This window comes from Myotis nattereri, assembly GCF_964212035.1.
Source record: "Myotis nattereri genome assembly, chromosome: 12".
In the NCBI taxonomy this organism is placed as follows: Eukaryota; Metazoa; Chordata; class Mammalia; order Chiroptera; family Vespertilionidae; genus Myotis; species Myotis nattereri.
This window is the reverse complement of record NC_138087.1, coordinates 34400500-34417725: the sequence shown is the minus strand read 5'-3', so window position 1 is coordinate 34417725 and position 17226 is coordinate 34400500. Positions and strand designations below refer to the sequence as shown.

General features: G+C 37.9%; 1 protein-coding gene across 1 annotated transcript in view; it reads left to right on the top strand.

Annotated features, from left to right (window-relative positions):
• The window catches only part of CD274 (CD274 molecule), a 31492-nt gene that overhangs the window by 8604 nt on the left and 5662 nt on the right, over positions 1-17226 (top strand). The window contains exons 4-7 of the mRNA XM_081103420.1: positions 516-800; positions 2630-2734; positions 4247-4306; positions 5393-5733. Coding sequence (XP_080959546.1) covers positions 516-800; positions 2630-2734; positions 4247-4306; positions 5393-5415 — 473 coding nt within the window. The 3' untranslated portion in view covers positions 5416-5733. The remainder of the gene's footprint in view (positions 1-515; positions 801-2629; positions 2735-4246; positions 4307-5392; positions 5734-17226) is intronic.

The window sequence follows — 17226 nt, the reverse complement described above, 5'->3', positions numbered from 1 at the left end:
ACAACATGAGGAACTGTATTTAAAGGGGCAGAAGGTTGAGAACCACTGTCCTGAGTCATCTCCATATGCAAATGATTTCACAGTAACTCTATCAGACTTCTCTTCCCATCACTGCAAACATGTGGTAACACAGCTTCCCCACAGGGAGTTTACTTACCATGGCCTTTTAAACGTGAAACATTTCAAAACTGAAATGTGAAACTGAAGTTTTGGATTAACTCAATTGTTATTATCACTTTATTACTCTATATATTTACTTTGAGTCCAATGAAAATAACAATATGATATTTATAGCAAGATAATTGTTCCTTTAAGTCCAAACTTGGCCCAAGTATGAATAGAAGAGTTAAGGCAGAACTAGCAGTTCCCCACTGCTAAGCTATCTGAACATTAGCTGATTTCTATGAGAACCATCCTGGATTTATATTCTTTCTAATGTGGACAACACCAAGCCACACGTCTAGTTCTGTGCTAAGTGAAAGCCCTGACTTCTCTTCTTTCTGCTCATGACCTAGCCCCATACCGCAAAATCAACCAAAGAATTTCTGTGGATCTGGACACCTCTGAACACGAACTAACTTGTCAGGCTGAGGGTTACCCTGAGGCTGAAGTCACCTGGACAAGCAGTGACCACCGAGTCCTGAATGGCAAAACCACCATCACCAGTTCTGAGAGCGATGAGAAACTTCTCAATGTGACCAGCACACTTAGGGTCAACACAACAGCTAATGAGATTTTCTACTGCACTTTTCGGAGATCAGGTTTTGAGGAAAACAGTACATCTGAGTTGGTTATCCCAGGTAATATTTTGAAAGTCTCAATTAAAATGTGCCTAGTATTATCCCCTGGTACCAAACATGATGCCTGCTCATTGTAGGCATTCACTGTTTGTTGAATGAATATACAGCCTGCTTCCTTATTTCCATTCATCCAAGTCACATTGCTATATTTATTGAATATTTATATATCAACAAATATTTATTGAATATAGCCTATGTGCAAAGCATTGGGAGCTCTCAGAAGAATAAGACAGTTCATATTCTTTAGGAAACAGATTAAAAAACAACAACAGGCAATCTCATCCATGCAGAAATGCTGTTGTGGCTGAGGGATCCAGGGGAGCACCTGAGAAGAATACTCAATTTAGGCCATTTGCCTCCCTCAAGGTAGTGTATGACATTTCAATTCAGGGCAGTCTGCTTAGTGCATAGGGCTAAAGGCTGCGTGTCCCTGGGCAAGTTACTCAACTTCTATAGGCCTCATTTTCCCCATATGGTTATAACCTGTTGGGCAAAATTATCATGGGATTACTTGAGCTACAGTGTATGACAAGGATTTTAGATTTTTACCTGCACAGATTCAGCTATTTTGGGTGTTTTTTTTACCCCCCTACCCTACAGAAGTGGGTAAAGTCGGTAAGGCAGGAAACAGTCTGGTGACCGGCTCAGACCTTCAGAAAAAGTGAGGTGGGCAAGCATGATGTTAAATAAAATTAGAGGTATTCTGCGAAGCACTTTTTACTGCTCTCTCCCCCACTAGATGTTGACAGTAAAGCTTCAGGTACTTCAGAGAAAACAACTTAAAAGAAATGGGTAGAAATGTCGAGCAATAGGAAAATACAATCCAGCGCCCCCCCCCGCCCCCCCCCCCCAAAAAGTTTAGATAATGGAAGAGATGCTCTTACTGGGCATGAGTCACTTTGGTAGGAGCTGCATTAGTGGGTTCCTGCCATTTAACAGCTGTTTTATGACAGCTTATTTGTGGAATGACTTAGAATAACTCGAACTGCTTGGAGTCTGTTTCTTCATCTGTAACCTGGGAATTTTTTTATACCTGGCATATCTAACTCATAAACTTATTTTGAGGCTCAAAATAGATATGAACAGGCTTTATATACTGTAAGCTACTAGATGAAGGCAGACTGCTGCTGTGGCTTTAAAACTTCAACTAGGTAGTCAGAGATCATGACTAATGGTGGGAGGTTAGCAATCTCTGAGCCTCATGTGCCATGGGACCACCTTTTCTTCCTGCATGGAACCGCAGACAGAGAGATTGGGAGATTGGTGAGAGGCACTAATGATTAGATGTCCCAAGATTCAAACTGTGGAAAAAGAAGAGATAAAAATTGGTCCCTAGTCATGACCACAGACATAGGGAGGTGAGCATTCTTTGGCAGTGCTAGTTGGCCTTCATGTTGCATCTTTGCCATGTACATTAGCCTTTTGACTTCAGTATTAAAGAATATAAGAGAAAGTGAATTAATCAAGGCTGCCATTTAGGATTAAGCAGCCACCCACTGTGGTACTGTGCTAAACACTTTACAAACATTAGCCTTATTATTTCCAACTTGTAGGCTGGTTAAAGGACTTGTCAGAGAAGTCAAAGCTAGTGAGTGGCAGCAGAATTTAACCCCAGGTCCATCTGTCCAAAGCCTGGGCTGCTTCCACTTTTCCATGCTGCTCTCACTTTCATATTGGAGGTATCTTACCATTCCAGCCACTCAATGGACAGGAACTTTTGAAAATTAACCTAAAGCTAACCTCGATCACTTTCAAGGATGATTATTCTCTTGACTCCTTCCCATCAAAATTTTATCTTTAGTCTATTTTTGTTTTGTTTTGATTTTCAGAACCACCTACAATTCCAAGAAATAAGAGGACTCACTGGGCAATTCTGGGAGCCATCCTGTTGTTATTTGTAGCCCTGGCAGTGGTCTTCTGTCTACAGAGAGATGGTATTTCCTTTATTGAAAGGGTCTTCACTGGGGATGTGGGGAAATGTATGGGGGTGCTAATGTTGTCACAATGGTACTTAGTAGACAGAGCCAAGGATGCTAAACCTGCTGTAATGTGCAGGGCAGTCCCACATAATAGGGGGACTACCCCAAATGCTTGCAGTACCCCCACCAGGAAACACTGATTTATAAAATGCTGCCTTCCTATAAGCCTTTTCTTTCGGGGCTTGTTTTCAATTATGCAAAGTAGATTTTAGCTATGCCATCATGTGAACCTGTATATCACCTCTTCCTCTAGCCCTGTTCATTCTCCTATCCAGCAGCATCACCAGCATTGGAAGGCAGCAGTGCACATTGTAGGAGCTTTTCTGAGGGAGTGACAGTTGGATCATGACTGCAGGGAAACCTGACTTGCCTTTGCAAGGTGGCACAAAAACATTCTACTGTTTAATAGCAATTACAGTGACTCTGAGCAGTATTGCTGAGTGAAGATCCATGTGTATAGAAGTGAGGAGCAGGAGAACAGGAGTGAATAGAGGTTGAAGAAGACCATCATCATGCAGTTTCTTTCTATTATGGAAATAACTAATAACCACAGACTTAGAGGAGAGAAAAAGCTAAAATACCTGTTGGTGTTAGTTGAATTTGAGTCTTATATTAGTTGCACTGTTATATTGAGCTGGTTTCTGGATACCCTAAGTTATAAAAATAGTTCCTTCTATAGAGCTGAGATACTTTTACCGTAGAGTATTTTGCTGAATATTCAATTTTCTAAATAATTGGAATGTGCTTATCTCTCTGTTTACTTATGGCAACAATTGAATGCAGGAAAATGAGCCTATTCAAATAATTTCTTCCCATTTTAAGATGACTCAGAGAAAACATATCTCCAATTCTTTGAGAAGTATACTAAAGGACACAATGGTGGTTTGCATAGAGTTATCTGTTGTCAATAAGGAAGCAGAAAATGGAAGGGAATTCCAGTAGTTGTTGAGAAATTCCCCACAACCCTTTAAGAGGGGATCTGGGAAAGTAGTGTAATTGAGGGAGTGGAGGTTGCTGATTCTAAAGACTAAGTACTTAATGCTTAACAGAACACAGACAGCCAGAATATAAGGACCAAGTTTCAATGATAGGAAGATCCTGAGATGGAGTTGATTTGTCCAAGGAAGTGACTATTACCAACTTGCATTTTGAATATTTTCCTATGGGAATTATTAGTTGGTATTAGAAATGACTAGGAAACCAGTGCATGATAAAGTACCTCAGAGTATGGTCCATCTCTGAGGTAAGAATGGAAAATAAAAGTATATACTTACAAAGAAAATCTAGGAGCAAATGCCCTAAACTGTTGAATTAACCTCAGGGGTTGAGACCTGTGAAATAAGGAAGTCTACCAGATTTCCTAGGGATTAAAAATGTTTCGTAGGAACCTGGAATTTAAACTTGAGTCACTGTGTGGGATGTAGAATTGTGTTTTGTGGAAATAAAAATGACTTTTTTTTTCCCAAGTGAGAATGATGGATGTGGAAAAATGTGTCACTCGAGACATGAACTCAAAGAAACAAAATGGTAAGAATATTAGCAGGGATTGAGAAGTTGAAGAAAAAGGAAGCAAAAAGCTAAAGTAATAACAAGGAGGAATCTATCAGTGATAATTCCTCTTCTTTTAAAAGAATGTTAGCTGTTGGAGCTGCTGGCTTCTTTTTGCCTCACAACTCTAATGTGAGAACTCCTCCCCCTACCCCCCCCCCCCACACACACACACTCCCCGCCCGCACCCCCCTCCCCCTCCCCGCAGTCTGAGAAGGTTTAGGGATGGCCTGGAGAGTAAAGAATGGTGAGCAGCTCTGTGTGTGTGTTGGGGGGTGTAGGGGAAGGCTTGAGCTGGGGTAGGAGGCAGTTTCTCTCTGCTGGGTCTCTATTGCTTTGCATCCTAACTTCTCCCTGCAAGAGGACCAAGTTGACTTATGTAGATAGATTGATCAATAGAAGTTGTATGTCAGGAACTGTGTTAGTACCTCCTTTAATTCCCTCCAACCCCTCAAATGAAGGAGATAAAAACCAGGATTATCTCCACTTTATATTAGAGAATACAGGGCCAAGAAGATCATGTAAACTGCACCAAAACATACAGCTGATAAATGACAAAAATCAGGCTTTGAGGCCCATTAGCTTGACCATAGAACCTTACTCTTAGCCTATCTGCTTGATTCCATTTTGCCACAAATGTCTGTATTTATAAAAGGTCAGAAAAATCTCACCCAACTGAACTAAGAGAAATAATGTTTTCAATTTGCTTTAATATATTTAGAAACCAAACTTCACAAAAAGCCCAACTTTAAAGTAATCTAATCAGATTGGACAAGCTCCGGCAGGTTTTATTATGTGGTTTCCTTTGTGTGTAAAGCTAACTAGTGAATGTTGTTTGGGTCATCCTAGGGTGACTAACCATCCCAGTTTTCTCAAGACCAAATGTTTCTCAGGTCAGGGGACTCTCAGTTTTAAAATCAGGACAGTCTGGGACAAACTGGAATGGTTGGTCACCCTTTATCAAGTAAAGGTATTTGAGCAAAAATATACTCTGCTTCTTTATCTTCTTGCAAATGTATTATAGCATCTAGCGAATATAAAATATTTCTCATTATTGCTCTCCAGCTGCACAGTTTGAGGAGACGTAATCCAACATTGAAACTTCTGGTCTTAAAGCAGGGATTCTCAGCCTGTGGTTTGCGTTTGTCAGGGCTGAGCATGACCAGAGATGTGCAATAGGCTGGCACGCTGCAGGCGATGTAGGACTCAAAAGGCTCAAGCACTGAAAATGGAAGCTGGAAAAGAAGAGGAGAACAAAGAACAAAGGAAACCTTGATACTTCAAAATGACTGGAAGACTCATCAGTGCCTATGGAAGGGAGAAAGGAAACTTCTGAATGATGAGCCTCCACGCAAATTGTCCATCGCTCTTCCTAGGAAAACAAGTTGAGATTCCCTGATTTATTGGTCAGTTCCTACAGAAGTGCCTTCAATCAGTGTCTTGATTTGTCTTCTGCATGATTGAGAGTGCTGGTGTTTTAACAGTATTTAAATATGAGTGATTTCTATTTATTTTGAGTTTGTGGGGTCTTGTCGTGTGAGTGTGGTTATGAATAATCTCTTTTGGAAGATATATTGTCACCAAACTAAACTTCCTGCTTAATCACTTGTACGTGTCCAGGAAAATGTATAGTATTTGTCAGGTGCTTTGTATCCTCTATAATTATTGATATGTAGGAAGCACACAAACAAACCATTGGTTTGTATAGGATGATGGAGTGGTAAGTAGCAGACCTCAGATTTCCTGGACTGTCATCCACTGTCCTTTTAGAATATAATTTACAGCTGCTAATTTATTCATTCAGCAAACATTTATGAAATGCCCTTGCATGCCAGTCACTGCTCCAGACAATGAGTCTACAGATGTGGGCAAAATAAAGTACTGTCCTAAAGGAGCTCATAGCATAATGGGGAGACCGGTAGGAAAATGTATTATTACACTTCGTGCAGTGACATAGCATAAGGTGTTGGAGGAGAATGATAGTGAGAGGGAGAAAGTCTAGATATGCTGCCAAAAGGAGGGGGGTACTGTTGGTGGCCAGTCAATGTGTTCCTGGACAACTGAAAATACTTTAATAATCAAAGCAATTTTAGTTTGTGAGACAATATCAATAATTTTTATGTTTTTAAGATGTCAAATTTTTAAAAACTGTAGAAAATAACTTCTGAATTCCTTTCCTATCATTATATTTACCCCTTATTTATTTGCTTTTGTCATGCAACCTGATGCTTATTTATATAGTGTCTGGTATTATTTAACAGTTCTTTTTTATTTAAATGCAGTTGAATTTTGAATTTAGACTTTTCCATGATTCAAAATTCAGGAAGTCAACTAGGAGACGTTAAAAAGTCTCTACGCCATCCTTGTATCATCCAGGTTGCCTTTCTAGAAGCAACCACTCTTGCCTTTTGTTTATTATGCTTCTGAAGATATTCTCTGAATGTTTGTGGAAATATATATATATACAGTCTTCGGGTTACATCAGACTTGATGTACGTCGTTTTGTGGTTACGTCGCCATCTCCCATTTATTTATTTTAAAAAAAGTTCCGTCATTTTGATGTATGTACATATATGCTTTATGTGTTTTATTATTTATTTACCACAAGTGAAGGTCAGGAATTGTTACCTTTCTCTTACATTTTTTTTTACTGTTTCACTTCATTACTGCTGTGTGTGTGCTCCATGTAGTGACATAGGTGCTGATGTAGGTGGGTCTGACTCACGGCGAAAATCTCCTTACGTTGCGCCATAGGAATGGGTCTCCGACGTAACCCGAGCACCTACAATATAGCATATATTTTTCTTTCTTCCTGTTTTTCACATGTGTGGTAACACATTACATGCCTGCTGTACACTTTGCTATTTTTATTTAATATATTATTTTATACGTAGCAGTGGGACAAATATGAAGTTCCCAGAGGTCAGGCACCATTGTCTTGTTAGTTTCTAGAGCACCTTTTCTATAGCCTCTTAGTGTCTTTCATAAGACTTAGTACATGCTAAATATGTACTACGTCTACATTTAGACAACCAGCAATTCATTGAGTACTTGCTTTATGACTGAGGAGGGACTTGGTTTATTTTGTCTTTCTCAAAATGGAACCCATGGGCTCTCTAGCTGGGTCAATTTAGTCCTGAAGGATGACTTTATTACTAATTCTGTGTGACAGAATCATGTCTGCAACTTGTTATTTTGTTTGTTTTCTCCTGTTTTCTCTTGAGTATAAACTTGACTTTGATATTGTACTTGCAAAATTACATGTTCTTTTTGGAAATTCCAGTAGAGTACCTTGACCCTAGACCCTCATGTGTGCCAATAAAGACCCATGAGTTATGCTTAAACCCTTGAGTCCTGCCAGTTTTCATCACTACAGAGGCCTCTTAAGATCTTGCTTTCCAAAGGTGATGATATTCAGATGCCTTCTCAGAAGCTCCTGGAGTATTCCTTCCCTTTTAGCCATTTACCTGGATTGATGACAAGGAAAACCTTCTTTGCTTTTTCACATGTCAAAGCTGAATAAACAGGATCTCCAGCAAAATTTCTTCTCTTATCTTTTTGCACATGTTCATTTGTACAATATCCCTTGTTTGTGTGATGTACAAGCAAGGATCCAGTCTATTCATTCCATTCCTAATTCTTAAAGCCTTCATGGTGTTAGATTTATAAAGCACTTTAGCCCTTTGTCTTGTGTTTTGTTGTAAATGACATAGGCAGAAATGATATATAATTCTGCATTTGATAATCACTGTATACACCTGCATTAATTTAATAAAACATTCTTATTTATTGTGGTTCCGGTACACCAGCATGACCATTTTTCTTGTCTTATAAAAACCACTCCTAATTTAGCATCCCAGTGGCGACAGTTACTTGAAAGATCTTCAGCCATCTTCCTCGTTCTTTTTTTTTCATAGCTTCTATTGTCTACACAGCATGCTCTTAAGTCCTGCATAATGAAAAATATCAAAAGAATTATTTTTAAAAGCATATTTTGAAAATTTTTATTCTCTGTAACTCAATAGCTTCTTTTAGGAAAATACCAAAAAAAAAAAAATTGTCAGAATTGTGCCATCCGAATTGAAGAGTTGAGGGAGGGAAAGTGGAAGAGATGGAGTGATAAAGAGAACTACAGGGAAACAAAGGGGCTTTCCTTTATGCGAGTACTCTTCTCAGATCAGTAAACATGGATATGTAAGCCAACACACATGAAGCTGGATGTAGTTCAATCTTCAGGTTCTGAATAGGAAGTGAGAAACCTAGAGCAAAGCCAAGGTTAGAATTGAGTCCTGGTACAGAGTGCTACCATAGGGAGATTTATGGTTTTACAACAAATGACAACACTTGTCATTCAGGGAAGTATAGAACTTTTAATGCTGTCATCTAGCTTAATTAGTCACCAAGCTCACTTTACAGAGACTTTTGGTCATTTCTCTGAATCAGACACTCAAAAGGTGATGATGATTTCTAAGAATTTATGCCAGATTCTACAAGGTGTTTAAAAAAATTATATCTATATCTATATAGTTGATTTTAGAGAGAGAGGAAGGGAAAGGGAGAGAGAGAAATATCAATCTGAGAGTGAAACATTGATGTGAGAATCATTGATCGGCTGCCTCCTGCACACCCCCTACTGGCAATTGAGCCTGTAACCCATGCGTGTGCACTGACTGAGAATCAAACCGTGATCATCTGGTTCATGGGTTGTCACTCAACCACTGAGGCACACTGGCCAGACTCCTTGTTATAATTTAAATATTTCCAAAATTATTTTTATTTTAAGAAAAGTTAAAGTTTGACCAAACTGAAGCAATTGTTAGTAGTTGGGTGCTATAATTAACAATCATGATAATTACCATTCATTGAGCATATATTCTATGCCAGGAACTAAGAGTTAAAATATATTATCTCACTTAATGCCATGAACCAGCAAGGAGGTGTTCCAAACAAGGAAACCACGTTTGCCTGGATGACTGCCAAATCAGCAAAGTTAAGGAAAAGTGGAGCGTTAAATAGGCAAAAATAAATAAGTGCATAATTACAGTGATACTATGGGGAAGCTTTTAAAAAGTTTTGATTGAAATTCCCGCTGCTTATTTACTTACATCTTTTCCGTCAACAAAAAATGTAAAATGGTCATTTAAAAGTATTGTATATAAGACTATGACATTAATTTTGAATGGACAGTAAATAGCCAAATATTGGCTGAAATATAAACTTCTTAGTTTCTTAATTATTGTGAAGCTATCATTTTGGCTCCATTTTCCCCACTTATTAATGATCTGATTATATATTCTATAATAGAAAAATGCAATTGGATGGACAGGAAGTCTAGAATACCCATTTCCATTGAGGAAACATTTATGGTAAACACAGATTCCCCATCTCCTCTTTCCACTCAGTGTGAACTCTGTAGGAGATACCTTCTTGCAGAAAATGAGTATCTAATCCTGTCTTGGCTGAGGAGAAAGTCAGGCTTGGGAGATAGGCAGCCGTGGAGTGAAATCTCACTCACAACCAGGATTCAATCCCTCACCAGAGCCTTTCATGTCAGATGACAAACCAGGGTGCGACCTAAGGGTTGAGGGCAGGTTAGAAATGTTAAGGGACACGCATTGCAGAGATAGGCCTGAGGAAATGAGCAGCAGCAACCTGGATGAAGGTGAGGGAAAGGGAGGTGAAGATCCACCCAGTCTTTAAACTTGCATTATCTCTAGGCTGGGGACTAGCCAAAGGATCCCACAAAGGTTCTCAATGTGTTGATATCCCTGGGCGTGACTACGATGGTGCTGTAATGAGTTCAAGTAGTGTTCCTGTGCCTACATTTTAAGAAGGGGTAATTTTCAAGATAATAACTGAATAGGCTCCAATAATAACAGAAGAAGGCTGTGCGGCAGGATTGCAGTATACCTCAACATATTAATCTGATTTTTCTCTGTGTAGTTCCCTTTACCTGCCCTCTCTCTCTTTGTAGCCTGAGGGTCGATTTCCCTCCCCAGCCCCATGCCAAAGCTCAGACATAGAAAGTACCACAGTAACACCTGCACTTCCCACAATTCACTACAAGCAGCTCAGTGGCTCACAGTTACTCATTGGGCATCTTCCACAGGCCAGGCATTTACAGTGCATTGTGGGGAAGTGAAAGACATTAAATGTGGCTCATGCAGTCATGGAGCTTATCTGAGGAGGCAATACATACATTCATGAAGAATTAAGTAACTCAAGTGTTAGGGAATGCGAGAATTTAAGAAAATGTCTCAAAACAGGGAGAAGAACTCTTTGTAATACTTTAAGCAATAAAAAAACAAAACAGTGAGAAGAGAGGACATCAAAAGCTGTGAAGCAGAGGGAGGAAATCCTAGGTGCTAGGAAACCTGCAGCAAGGAGGCCAGATCCCACTTGGTCCATGGAGAATGGAGTGGTGCCTACCTCTGAGGATGTGCATCTTAGTCCACTCAGGCTGCCATAACAAAACATCACAGACTGGGTAGCTTATCAACAACAGAAGTTTTTATTCCTCACATTTCTGGAGTTTGGGAAATCGAAGATCAAGGCACCAGCAGGGTTGTGTTGTGGTCAGGACCCTCTTCCTGGCTCATGTGTCCTGACATGGTAGAAGGGACAAGGGATCATTGTGGGGTCTCTTTCAAAAGAACAGTCATCTCATTCATGAGAGCTCCACCTAAGCACCTCCCAAAGACCCCATTGTCCTAATACCATCATTTTGGGGATTAGGATTTGGGGCGAAGAGGTGGACCAAAATTTTCAAACCATAGCTGTGTAGAAAGCAGGTGTTTTTTTTCTTCTTTTTATAAAGGACTAGAGGCACAATGCACGAAATTCATGTGAGAATAGGCCTTCCTTCCCCCAACTGCTGGCACTGGCTTCCCTCTGGCATCTGGGCCCCGGACTTCCCTTGCAGCCCCGGCTGTGTCTGATCTAATTAGCATATTATGCTTTTATTATTATAGTTTAATGATTGAAGAAAATCTGTGATCCCTTATATTTCTAGTGGAAATCTAAATTAGTACAACCTCTGAAAAGGATAATTTGGCAATATCCATAAAAATTATAAATGACAGAGTAATTCCATTTAGAGAAATTAACCCTACACTGTATTCTCATAGGTGTAAAATGACCTATGTATAAAGGATATTCATTGCAATTTTATTTATAATAGAAAAACATTGGAAACAACCCAAACACCCATCAATAGGGAACTGATTAAATGTGCTGGCACATCAAAACAATAGAATACTTTATTAGATAGCCATGTAAACAAATAAGGAAATTCTTTCTGCACTGTCATAAAAATAGATCTCCAATATATATTTATCATTTAAAAAGGAAGTTATAGAACGGTGGCCAGTATGCCACTGTACACATGTTATATTAAGCATATAACATGTACACTATGAACACTTACTTTGCATACTAGGTCTTACTAGTAGTATGTATACTATGTACACTTAAAGCATATATTATGTGCACTATGTATCTTTCCAGATATACATTTTGCACCTTTGAAAGGAAAAAAATATAGACGTATATTTGCCATTTATGCAAAACATATATATCAGAAAGGATGCATAAGAAATTGGTAAAACTGGTTGCCTTTGGGGTGGCATATTGGGTTCCTGGTGGGAGAATTTTACTGGTGTAACTTTTGAATCCTGTAAACATATTACCTATCTATAATAAAAGCATAATATGCTAATTAGACGGATGTCCTTCCGAACAAACTTCCAGACGAAGCCAGGGCTGCTAGGGAAGCCCGGGTCCCAGGTGCCAGAGGGAAGCCCATGCCGGCAGCCAGGGGAAGGAAGGCCTACTCTTGCATGAATTTCATGCATTGGACCTCTAGTCATAAATAAATAAACTATAGTTTTTAAAAGCTTGAGTTCAATTACTTGCCTTTCAGGGAATTTTATAAACTTTAAAGGAAATAATAACTCTCAATGTATAAGTCCAATACAAACATCAGTTGTGAGGAAGTTTAAACAACTAAATTCCACCACCACCGGATTTCAGTCTGGACTTGAACCCAACTGATTTGAATTATTTTTTTCATTTAATTTTCCTCTATTTTTCACTGGTGTCACCTCAGCACACCTCTAGTATGTGGAAGCATGATCAGGTAATTTATAGCCTTTGATTAAGCAGCTATGGGTTTGGATCCACGTGATGTAAACGATATTATAAACAAACAAATGAACCAAATCAACCCACTGTTAATAGACATGAAAATGCTTCCATCGATATGAAATAACTAAAACATTTGGACCTTGGGAAAGCTTGCAAAAATGATCCTAACTTATATTTATCTAGTCTGAGAACTGAGTTTAGGATGTGAAATTTTTGCATAAGAGTGAGGTGAAGCTATTTGGTCAGCATTTCAGGGGATATTGGTGACTATAAAAACCCCCAACCTAGGCTTCCCCTTTTAGCATCTTGGCTTCTCTGTGGGAAACTTTGGCTGCCTGCCCCTAAACCAAGCATCCAGCCTTTGTTTGACAAGACACAAAAAAGCTGTTTCACCTCAAAAATCTCAGCAGTGGTAAAAACTGAAAAGGGAAAGATCATGGAGAAGTTACTCAAAAGACAACAAAATTTACATAACTGAAACTGATTAAGAGAACTGGTGTGAGAATTAAAGAAAATGCCATGTCATACTTGAGTAATAAAAAAACAAAACACCTAATATCAGCAACAGCAGATGACTAACAGCAGCCTTCAGGTGTCAAACACCTTTCTTCCTTTTGGACACAAATAACTTAGCAAGCTTGGGGTAATGCTAATGTATATGAGACCATGCAAAGTCATCTCTTTCTAGGATGCTAAGGGTGTTTGGGACTTTCAAACGTGATTAAAATAATTCAGGTTTCTAGCAGAGAACTTAAAAAACACACAAACCACTGCTCTATAAGTTGCTTTATACTAGGTGACCATGAAAAGGGAAAAAATTTAGCTTTATTGAGAAATGTACATATATTTGAGAAGATTGGGAATTTGCTTCAAAGACCTACAGTTGGTCAGACCCAAGTTCCAATTTCATTAATTCTATGACTTTGGATATGTAATTTAACTTCACTAAGCCTGTTTGCTAATGAATGAAATAAAATAAGGACTATATGAGGCAGCATATCTAAAATGCTTAGAACAATGCCTGGTGTAGTCAATTTGTTTACTGATATCACTGGTGGCAAGAAATGGTTTATTAAATTATCTTAAGGTGTAAGAGCTATGAATCCAACCAGACTGTTATTGTTATGAATGATTTAAATACTACTTTTTTGAAATATATTTTTATTAATTTCAGAGATGAAGGGAGAGAGAGAATCATTGATGGCTGCCCCCTGCATACCCTACACTGGGTATCGAGCCTGCAACCCAGGCATGTGCTCTGAATCAGGGATTAAACTGCGACCTCCTAGTTCATTGGTCAACACTCAACCACTGGCTGGGCTTAAAATTTATTTTTAATTAAAATTAATTTTGTATTTATTAAATTTTTATATTTAAAAATTAAAAACATTTCAGTTAAAATATTTAACTTTTCTTTTTATCTTTAAAGTTAAAATAACTGTGAATTAAAGTTCTGCTGGGTTGATGGTCCAAGTCTTAATAATTTTGGAATTTTTCATAATGTTTAACTAGAATTTCTTTTCTTTTTCAATTTGTACATTTAAAATTCTGGCATCAATTCCTTTTTATTCAGCTGGTTTCCCCCATGTCAGTTATTATGGAGCTACTGTAAAACAGAAGTTGTGTAGCATAACATAACATTTTTAGGGAAATTTAGTAAACTTTTGGATAAACTATATTTTGTTTTTAAAGAAAAATGCTTCATTCTTTGCTAATTTCAGAACAAACAGCTTCCTAGTGAAAGTAATTTCTCTTTTTATACCTTAAGTTAAATTTATGTCTATTCTGTCTAAATTTGTGTCAAATTGAACACAAAATCATAACAAAACAATGATGCAGCTTGGTTTCTAACTACACAGAAATGAGTGCACCATAAATGAGAACTTATCATTTTTATTGAACATTTGTTGAGCATCTACTGTATCCTCTAGGCATTATGTAGAATGCAGAGATGACCCAGATATTCACACTGCCCTTAAAAACATGAAGATTAAAACATATTATTAGTAGTAAAGGGCATAACAAACCCCCCCCCCAAAAAAAAAAAAACACACAAAAAAAACATACAAATAACAGGACTTGTCAGAAATACAGACACAAACCATTGAATCACTGGAAAATATTTAAAGCAGTTTGAACTTAATTGCTAAACTCTCTACTGCTTCAGTTAAATTTGATCAAACCTTTGAGGGTTAGTTTATGTATTTTGGTGCCCCATTGAGTTTAATCCAAATATGGTATTTTTGTAGTTCCATCTGTTTTATGCCATATCACAGCACTAGAACATATGGAAATGATTCAATAAATAGTATTATTTAATATCTAATACATGGTAGGCAGTGTTCTGAATGCTTTGTTAATTCATTTAGTGCTTGGAGAAGGTGAGTGTAGCCTCCATCTACACTGCTGCCATCTTGGATCCTCTCTATGTCCTTCGATTCTAAATGATAATTTTGCTGGGTAGAGTAATTTTGATTGTAGGTCCATGCTTTTCATCACTTTGAATATTTGGTGCCAAACCCTCTGGCCTGCAAAGTTTCTGTTGAGAAATCAACTATAGTCTTATGGGAGCGCCCTTTTAGGTAACTAACTGCTTTTCTGTTGCTGCTTTTAAGATTCTCTCTTTGTCTTTAACCCTTGGCATTTTAATTATGATGTGCCTCGGTGTGGGTTTCTTTGGGTTCATCTTGTTTGGGACTCTCAATGCTTCCTGGACTTGTATGTTTATTTCCTTTGCCTGGTTAGGGAAAGTTTTCCATCTTTTTCTTTTCTTTTTTTTATTTTAAGTTGCATTCTTTTATTTTTTTTTTTTACATATTGATTGAATATATTGGGATTACATTGGTAAATAAAATTATATGTTTCAAGTGTACAATTCTATAATACACCATCTATATATTGTGTGTTCATCACCCAAAGTCTAGTCTCCTTCTGTCACCATTTATCCCCTCTTAACCCTCTTTTACCTGCCCCCTCAACCTTTCCTTTTGCTAATCACCATACTTCTGTCTGTGTCTGAGTTTCTTTTTGTTTGTTTTTGCTTAATTCCTTCACCTATTTCACCTAGCCTCCAACTCCCTCCCATCTGACAGCTGTCAGTCTACTTTCTGTGAGTCTGTTTCTATTTTGTTTATTGTTTTGTTCATTTGATTTCACATATATGTGAAATCATATGCTATTTGCTTTTCTCTGACTGGCTTATTTCACTTAGCATAATACCTTCAAGGTCCATCCATGCTGTAGCAAAAAGTAAGATTTTTTTCCTTTTTATGACTGAGTAGTAGGTTTTTAATTCCTTGCTCTCTTTCTTCTCTTCTTGTACCCCTATGATTTGAATGTTCTTACACTTGGTTTTGTCCCAAGGCCCCTTAAACTATCTTTATTTTTTCTATTTTTTTTCTTATTGCTCTTCTGGTTGGGTGTTATTTGCTACTTTATCTTTCAAATTGCTGGTTCCATTTTGTGCTTCATCTAAACTACTGTTGACAGCCTTAAGTCCTTTTGAAATTTTCTTGATAGTCATTAAATCCAAGGATATATATCCTTCTTAATTCAAAAAATGACTTTATTATATTGCCTAGAAAGAAAAATATTATTTCTTATTGTTTTTCAAGGGAGTTGATTAGTTAAGAGTATTAAGTCCTGAAGAAATTTGGGACTTTTAGAGAAAGTGAATCCAGAGAACCCAAATTGCTAATAAGAACAATTTATGAATGTAGGTCATGGAGCTCGAAAAGAAGTTTCTTTTTTATATTTCTCCTAGATTATGTGAAAGGTTGACACTGGTAAATCCTGTGGACAGTCAGGGAAGCCTTGAGTTTGGTTGCTATGAAGAGAAGAGTTACAATTGGGGGATCAAAAGGTGAATGTGGAGAGGATGAAGTAAGCCAAGAGACTACTTACTCAAAATCAGATGGTTAAGGAAATTCTCTGGTTTGAACTTTAAGAAATTGCTGGAATTGAATAATTTCACTCACACACAGACACACACACACACACACACACACACACACACACACACTCATGCCTACATACACATCTATTGAAAAAGAAAAGACATAACAAATAACAAATGTCTTTTGCAATTGAGCTTTTGGCTACCATGATCATCCTTAAATCTCCTGCTAGGAGAGGTAGGGTATTGCCTGCCAGGTGCAGGTATGACAGGGAGTGACTATCCTGGCTGTTATATCCATAACGAAATGTTCTGCTCCCCCTCGTCACATCAGCCCTTCCAATCCTCCCAGTTTCCTTCCTTTCCATTCACCGTATGATGGCTTATCCACATTTTGGTCACTTTTCCCGGAATTCCTGTCTCTTCACTCTGGGAATCGCATTAAGACTGGGCCTTCTGACTGGGCCTCTGGCAGTCTTTAGTACCTCATTTGACCCAACTATTTTCCTGTTCTCTTGAACAAGTCAGGTCATAATTTCACAAGCTTAGACATACAACGCACGGAGTAAAATGTTTATTAAATCTGATTAATAACATTTTTAGAAAATTAATAATTTGTGGAGAGAAGTTATTTATGTATGAAATATGTAAGCATGTATATATAGATATAAATCGATATATATACCCACACAGAACATATACATATAAGAGAGATCATTAGTGTATATGTCTAGTGTGGATACAAAGCAGTTGCAGCCTATGAAAGAGGAACAGAAGAAACAGGGAGGGAAAAGTAAAAGAACTAGAGTTGCCAAAGAGTAAGAAAGCAAAGATGGCCACATACCTTCTACTCTTAATG